Genomic DNA, 8,458 nt, shown 5'->3' with positions numbered 1-8,458 from the left:
GCCTGCGCCCTGGGCGAGGTCACCTCAAGGAGACCAAGGGCCTACGGCTGCAACAAAGTGGTTGTGAGCACAGGGGCTGAGGTTGGGGCCACACAAAGGCTCCAGGGTCTTCACGGCCTAGCAGGCCGCCCACGGGACCCCGCTCAGAGGGGAGGGACGCCGGCCTGGGCGAGGAGGGGCCCAGGTGCCGAGACGGTGCCCCTAGGATCGTCGCTCCCGCTGGCATCAGCCACCAAACAGGAGCAGTAAGCCAGCCTCAGCGGGTCTCCCCATGCTGTGCGCTGCCTCATCGCTGTATAGCGTTTTATGTTGAGAACATGGTTTTGTCAGATTTAGAGATTTTTCCCCTTTGAAACAATCATGATGAAATGAAAATATGGGTAATTTCTATTAATCTTTACAGATACATCCTAAAGGTATATATCTGCCTGTCACAATCCACAGTTCCATGAGTTTGCAGTAAAAATACTTAATTGCAAAACAGCTAGAAGTTTCAAAACATTAGGCTTTGAATAGGTAAGAAAGAGTCTTAAATAGATGATGGGAAGCAGCTCAGTAACAAGTCGGTTTACGTTACAGCAATAATATGTAATGTTTTGTTTAAAAAAAAAAAGGACCTGAGCCCAGCCGCATTGGTCAGTGGTTGGGCATTGAACCAGAAGGTCACCGTTCAATTCCTGGTCAGGGCACATGCCCGGGTTGTGGACTTGATCCCCAATGTGGGGTGTACAGGAGGCAGACGATCAATGATTCTCTCTCATCACTGATGTTTCTATCTATCTCTCCCTTTCTAAAGTCCATAAAAATATATTTTTAAAAAACACATGAAAAATAAATATAAAGTCAAGCCATTTAATCCCAAAAGTTAAAAGTAGTTATTTTAGACATGGTGAGTTTCCTTCATATATGAGTTTTTATTTATAAAATGTGTTAATACTTGCTTAATGGTTCACCATGTGACTATGCCATAATTTGGCAGTTACAGTTAGATGTGTGCAGTTTTTTAATTAGGAATAATTTTACCCATAGTCATAGGCAGTACAGTATATTGATCCCCATGTACAGTCACTCCCAACAGCCAGCAAACCATTGTCCAGATTATTTTGAAGCAAATAAAGATTAACATTTTAAAAATCATATATATATGTGAAATTAAAAGTGAACAAAATGCACATAGAGCAAATTTAAATTTTACACATTTTGTCAGGATTGGATGCAAATTCAATTTAACAAGTTTTCTTTTAATCCAGTGTGGCTAGTTTCATCTTTAGAATCAACATACATCTTTCCAGAAGCTAATTCAACATGGATTAAAACCAAGTAAGTAAGTGGGTGTTTTGAAATCTTAAGGGCATGGAAATGTGAGGTGATGTGATTAAATGATAGGAAAGCATTGGGAGAAGGGGAGCCGCAGCCCAGAGATGCAAGAGGGACTCAGGGTGCTGCCGGTGCAGGTGGAGTTAGGGGCGGTCCCTGGTATGCCTTCTTGGTTGGCTATGAACGTGAGCCCCCAGGGGAAGGGAGGGAAGATGGGTACTAGGGCTCACCTGAAGCGATAATTCCTTTCTCAGAGGGTCTGAGAATCTGCAGTGCCGGGCGCACACTGATGTCTGATGCTATTCCTCAGTGATTTTCAGCACTTACAACAACTGGATTCCTGGTGGGTTCCCCCCACCTTTACAATGACACACTTGTTATTGAGTAAAGCTTTAGAAAATACATTTGACTTAACTAACTTTAGGTGAGAGTTACAGTTGAGAAGACCTGGCTGTGGTTCTTACTAGACAATGACAATTATTAAGTCCAGTGTTTTCCTTACATCCTTAACTGGAGGGATTACTGCTGTGTTTTAGTTTTGCTTCATAACTAAATAATGTTAACATTAAATTTTATCTCTTTATAAAATGTATAGGAACTTTATGTTACCCATAGAAAATTCTACTTCGCCGAAACCGGTTTGGCTCAGTGGATAGAGCGTCGGCCTGCGGACTGAAGGGTCCCGGGTTCGATTCCAGTCAAGGGCATGTGCCTGGGTTGTGGGCACTTCCCCAGTGGGGGATGTGCAGGAGGCAGCTGATTGATGTTTCTCTCTCATCGATGTTTCTAGCTCTCTATCTCTCTCTCTTCCTCTCTGTAAAAAATCAATAAAATATATTTAAAAAAAAAAAAGAAAAAGAAAATTCTACTTGAAAAACATGAAAGCTAATGATAAATTTAAGTTATATGAAAAATTTAAGTACACTCATCTGTTATGCATGATTCATTGAGAGGAAAAGCTGTCAGTCTTCATGCTTGGATGTGTCCGTGTCAGGATTGGCTGGCTGCACATTCTACTGCACAAAGTTATAATTTTTACCACTGCTGATTTGGGTTTTCACAAGAAATGTATTTCGACAGTCTTAACTGTTGTAGCAGGATTACTCACTTTTGCTTCATTTCTTATCTTTGAAGCCAAAGAGAACGAAATATTGAATTCAACAAATTTAACTGAGCTACTATGAATAAGGTGGTCCCTCAGATATCAGGGGAAACAAATCCTGAGTTCTGGCAAGGGAGCTCATTGCTCTCCCAAACTTCTGGGACTCAAAATGGGTCTTGGTCGGGGCAGATGCACAGTTCAGTGGTCTTAAATACATCCACAGTGTGCAACCACCAGCACAATCCATCGCCATTGCTCTTTTCATCTTGGAAAACAAAACTCTGCACCCGTTAAACAGTAACTCCCCATCCCCCTTATTCCCTGCAACCTATTCTTTTTCCTCTGATTTTGGCCACTCTAAGTACCTCATCTAAGTGGAATTATACAGCCTGTCGTCCTCCTGTGACTGGCTTATTTCACTTAGCACAATGTCCTCAAGGTGCACCCCTTTTGTAGCACATGTTAGAAATTTCCTTTTTAAGGCTGAATAATATTCCATTGTATGTATGTCCCACAGTTTGTTTATTCATTCATCTGTTCGTGGACACTTGGGTTGCTTTCATTTTTTGACTGTTTTGCAGAATGCTGCTATGAACACAAGTATACAAATATCTTTTCATATCCCTGCTTTCATCTTGTGAATATACCCATAAGTAGAATTGTTGAATCATATGTTAATTCTATGTTTAACTTTTTGAGGAACCCTCATACTGTTTTCCATACTGGCTACACCAATTTACATGCCCACCAACAATGCACAAGGGTTCCAATTTCTCCACATCCTCACCCACACTTGTTATTTTCTGGTTTTTTAAAATAGTAGCCAGCATGAGTCTGAGGTGATATCTGCTTAATTTGCATTTTCCTATGATCAGTGATGCTGAGCACCTTTTCATGAGCTTATTGGCTCTTTGTATCTCTTCTTTGGAAAATGTCTATTGATTCTTTTGCCATTTTTTGAATTAGGTTACTGTTTGTTTTTTATTGTTGAGTTTTAAAAGCTCTCCCTATAGCCCCCTCTGTCCGCTGGGCCTGGCTGCGGGGCTCCGAGTGGCGGCGGCGACGGCGGCCTGCGTGCGGCACGGCCATGGCGGGCGCGCTGGTGCGCAAGGCGGCGGACTATGTCCGGAGCAAGGACTTCCGGGACTACCTCATGAGCACGCACTTCTGGGGCCCAGTAGCCAACTGGGGTCTCCCCATCGCCGCCATCAATGACATGAAAAAGTCTCCGGAGATTATCAGTGGGCGGATGACGTTTGCCCTCTGCTGTTACTCTCTGACGTTCATGAGATTTGCCTACAAGGTGCAGCCTCGCAACTGGCTCCTGTTCGTGTGCCACGCCACCAACGCCCTGCTGAGGACGACCCGCTGAGTGCTGTTTTACTAACCCAACCATTTCCACCCACAGCGAGAGCCCCTGAGCCCCTGACCCGCCCCAGCTGCCTCCCAAGTACTGACTACTCTCCTCCTCCCCCTGACCAGCCGTCACACAGGCAGCCATTCCGTGATCCCAGCGATGCTTTCTCTGAGGCCGTCTTGTTATCTGTTAGAATTTGCTGAACGCGCGACGGAAGAGAACAAAGCCTGTGACTCAGACCTGGGTGCTCAGAGCTCTGGCCTTGTTCTGTAATGACCATGAGACAACCCCAGCTACACCCTTCAGGTCTCACCCCAGGGTCTGAAGAGTGTCCCTTTCCATGCAGTGTGTATTCTGAAATGCTGTGACTTAACGGCAATAAATGACTTGAATATTAAAAAAAAAAAAAAAAAGTTCTCCCTTTAAGCATAACCAATGGACATAAGACACTGGGGGGCAGGGGAGGCCAAGGGATTGTCAAGTGGGGGGAGGGATGGAGACATATGTAATACTCTTTGTAATACTTTAAGCAATAAAAAATAAATAAATAAAAGTTCTCTCTATATTCTGGATATTAATTCCTTATTAGATATATGATTTTCAAATATTTTCTCCCATTCTTCCACTGGGATTTTGATTAAGAAAAATTTTGGCCCTAGTTGGTTTGGCTCAGTGGATAGAGCATTGGCCTGCAGACTGAAGGGTCCCGGGTTCGATTCCAGTCAAGGGCACATGCCTGGGCTGCAGGCTTAATGCCCTGTAGGGGACATGCAGGAAGCAGCCAATCAATGATTCTCTCTCATCACTGATGTTCCTATCTCTTTCTCCCTCTCCCTTCCTCTCTGAAATCAGTAACAATATTTTTAAAAAATTGGGCAGGTTGAGGGGGTAGCTGTCTTAGTCCATTTGGCTGCTATAACAAAAATAGCATAGACTGGGTGGCTTACACAACAAACATTTCTCACATGAATATACACTGAAATTTGAATATACACTGCATAGTAGATAACCTTTAAAGATTAATGTTCGCCGAAACCGGTTTGGCTCAGTGGATAGAGCATCGGCCTGCGGACTGAAAGGTCCCAGGTTCGATTCCGGTCGAGGGCATGTACCTGGGTTGTGGGCACATCCCCAGTAGGAGATGTGCAGGAGGCAGCTGATCGATGTTTCTCTCTCATCGATGTTTCTGGCTCTCTCTCTCCCTTCCTCTCTGTAAAAAATCAATAAAATATATTTAAAAAAAAAGATTAATGTTCATTTTTATTTTTAGTAGGCACATATTTAATTATTTGAGGAGAAAAGTCATGTGTGCAATTTTATTTCAAATGGTTCAGTATAATAAACAAACAAATAAATGGGGCAAAAAGTAAACAGTTGGACCTGGCCAGTGTGGCTCAATTGGTTGAGCATCCTCCCATGCACCAAGAGATCCCTGATTCAATTCCCAGTCAGCACATGCCCAGGTTTTGGGCTCAATCGCCAGTGGGTAACATGCAGGGGGCAGCTGATTAATGTTTCTGTCTCTCCCTCTCCTTTCTTCTCTCTCTAAAAAATCAATAAAAGCATTTTTAAAATTTTTTAAGTAAACAATTGATATACATGAATGATATATGAATTTATTTTTTTAAATATATTTTTATTGATTTCAGAGAAGAAGCGAGAGAGAGAGATAGAAACATCAATGATGGCCCTAACCAGTTTGGCTCAGTGAATAGAGCGTCGGCCTGCAGACTGAACGGTCCCAGGTTCGATTGTGGTCAAGGGCATGTACCTTGGTTGCGGGCACATCCCCAGTAGGGGGTGTGCAGGAGGCAGCTGATTGATGTCTCTATCCCTCTCCCTTCCTCTCTGTAAAAAAATTAATAAAATATTTTTTTAAATATATTTTATTGATTTTTTACAGAGAGGAAGGGAGAGAGATAGAGAGTTAGAAACATCGATGAGAGAGAAACATCGATCAGCTGCCTCCTGCACATCCCCTACTGGGGATACGCCCGCAACCCAGGTACATGCCCTTGACCGGAATCGAACCTGGGACCTTTCAGTCTGCAGGCTGACGCTCTATCCACTGAGCCAAACCGGTTTCGGCAATAAAATATTTTTAAAAAAACATCAATGATGAGAGGGAATCGATTGGCTGCCTTCTGCACGTTGGACCGAGCCCGCAACCCAGGTATGTGCCCTTGACTGGAATCGACCGCAGGATCCTTTGGTCTGCAAGCCCACACTCTATCCACTGAGCCAAACCAGCGAGGGCTGTAAATTTCTTTATACCATTCTTTCAACTTTTCTATAGCCTTGAGAATGTTCAAAATAAAAATTTGAGGAGGAATAAAATAAAACTACAGAAAAAGAAAACCATCACTTGGTTAATGAAACAGGCTTGTGCTTAGACATTGCTAAATTTGGCATTGCATTTATTTGGAATCTTGAAATAAATATGTGGATACTTCTGCTGAAGCATCTAAATTTAGATTACAGTGTAGCCATGAAGAAATGTTCGCTCCTTGAATCAGACATTGAAAAGGTAGAGCTGGTTTTGGCAGGATATACCTTACCTACTGGCTAGAAGAAAATGTTCCCCCTCAGCTAATCATATTTGAATTTTACAGTGCAGCTATTCAGAAGATGCATTTGTCACTCTTCTGGAAAGCCACAAGGAGGAGCAAGAGGTGGCCAAACATATGGGATAATGATAGAAAACTGTATAGAAAGGGTGAGACGCACGCCTGATCCTGGGAACACAGGAAGGCTCTAATTCTAACTTATTTATATATGGAGGAGCGGAAGAGAAAATGGGGACCGTGTGAATGGAGTCAAAAAGACTGTGAGCCCGGCCAGCCGGCATGGCTCAGTGCTTGAGCATTAACCTACGAACCAGAAGGTCACAGTTTGATTCCCCATCAGGGCACGTGCCCTGGATGTGGGCTGGATCCCCAGTGTGGGGCGTGCAATGATTCTCTCTCATCATTGATGTTTTCTCTCTCTCCCTCTGCCTTCCTCTCTGAAGTCAATAAAATATATATTTTTTTAAAAAGGACGTGTAAAAAAAATAAATTAAAAAATTTAAAAAAGGACTTGTGAAAAAGACAAAGGGTGGTGATCTATTTCAAAAATAATGTGTAAGGCTGTAATCGGTTTGGCTCAGTGGATAGAGCATCGGCCTGGAGACTTAAGGGTCCCAGTAGGGGGCGTGCAGGAGGCAGCCGATCAATGATTCTCTCTCCTCATTGATGTTTCCATCTCTCTCTCCCTCTCCTTTCCTCTCTGAAATCAATAAAAATAAATTAAAAAAAAAAAGAAAAACACAAAGAAGAGAACAAAACAACTGACATCCCCCCACAGAGGTTAGCATTTAGGTCTATACACAACAATGATGATGATGATGAGCAAATGTTTATTGGGCACTGGCTATGTGCCAGGTACCCACATTTCCTAAGTTAATACGATGACTCTGTGAGGTAAGAACTGTCACCCTTCCTTTACTAACAACACAGTCACCATGTTCATACAACTTGCCCACACAACCAGTACAAGATGGAGCCCAGAGTCAAATTCATGTCCTGTGACTAGAGAGCCATCCTATATAATACAAGCCTAAAATGATAAGTGCCAGACCATTCAACTGTTCGACTGGTCACTATGATGCGCACTGACCACTAAGGGGCAGACGCTCTGACCAGTAGGTTAGCTTGCTTCTGGGGTCCGGCCAATCAGGACTGGGCAAGATGGGCTGGACACGCCCTGGAGCCCTCCCGCTGTCTCTCCCCGACCCTGACCCTGATCGTGCACCAGTGGGATCCCTCAGTCTGGCCTGTGCCTTCTCGCAATCCAGGACTCCTTGGGGGATGTCAGAAAGCCGGTTTCTGCCTGATCCCTGCAGGCCCAGCCAAGGGACCCCCCCACCGGTGCACGAATTCTTGCACTGGGCTTCTAGTCTATATATAGCCTAAGTGACCGAACAACTGGTCAACCAGTCGCTATGACATGCACTGACCACCAGGGGGCAGATGCTCAATGCAGGAGCTGCCCCCTGGTGGTCAGTGCACTCCCACAGCCAGAGCACCACTCAGCTGACCAATAAGCGCCAGATGCCAGGCTAACGGCTGGCGAGTACAGCTGTGGCTGGGCAAGCCTCTCCCGTCTCCATGGCAGCACCTCCAAGCAGTGGGGGCCGGGATGAGAGGGGACCGGTGTGGTGCCCAGCCTGGGCTCTGGCTCCTCCCCAGCTGCTTCCCACACTATTACATCCTTCAGGGGATGTCGGACTATAGTTTCAGCCTGATCCCGAAACCGGCAGTCCAACATCCCCCAATGGGTCCTGGACTGCGAGAGTGCGCAGGTCAGGCTGAGGGACCCCACCAGTGCACAAGTCAGGGCACTGGTCCTCTGGTTTAGTATAAAATACTTTACCCTAGCCCTAACTGCTTTGGCTCAGTGGATAAACCATCTGCCTCTGGTTCCATTCCAGTCAAGGGCACGTACCTTGGTTGCGGGCACGTCCCCAGTAGGGGGTGTGCAGGAGGCAGCTGATCGATGTTTCTCTCTCATTGATGTTTCTCTCTATCCCTCTCCCTTCCTCACTGCAAAAAATCAATAAAATATATATATTTTTTTTTAAAAAAAATATATTTTATTGATATTTTACAGAGAGGAAGGGAGAGAGATAGAGAGTTAGAAAC

The 8,458-nt window shown here is 44.4% G+C and overlaps 1 protein-coding gene across 1 annotated transcript; it reads left to right on the top strand.

The window, feature by feature from the left end:
• Nucleotides 1-2,156: 2,156 nt before the first annotated feature.
• LOC308515874 (mitochondrial pyruvate carrier 1-like) lies at nt 2,157-4,189 on the top strand. Its single transcript, XM_081086533.1, has one exon. It carries the CDS (start codon nt 3,507-3,509, stop codon nt 3,789-3,791), a length of 285 nt encoding a protein of 94 aa, XP_080942659.1. The 5' UTR covers nt 2,157-3,506; the 3' UTR covers nt 3,792-4,189.
• Nucleotides 4,190-8,458: the final 4,269 nt, after the last annotated feature.

This window comes from Myotis nattereri (genome assembly GCF_964212035.1).
Source record: "Myotis nattereri genome assembly, chromosome: 3".
NCBI lineage: Eukaryota > Metazoa > Chordata > Mammalia > Chiroptera > Vespertilionidae > Myotis > Myotis nattereri.
This window is presented reverse-complemented; position numbering and strand designations above follow the sequence as displayed.

Excerpts from the sequence above, each read along its gene's own strand:
- LOC308515874 (XM_081086533.1), top strand. The coding sequence starts at position 3,507 with ATGGCGGGCGCGCTGGTGCGCAAGGCGGCGGACTATGTCCGGAGCAAG.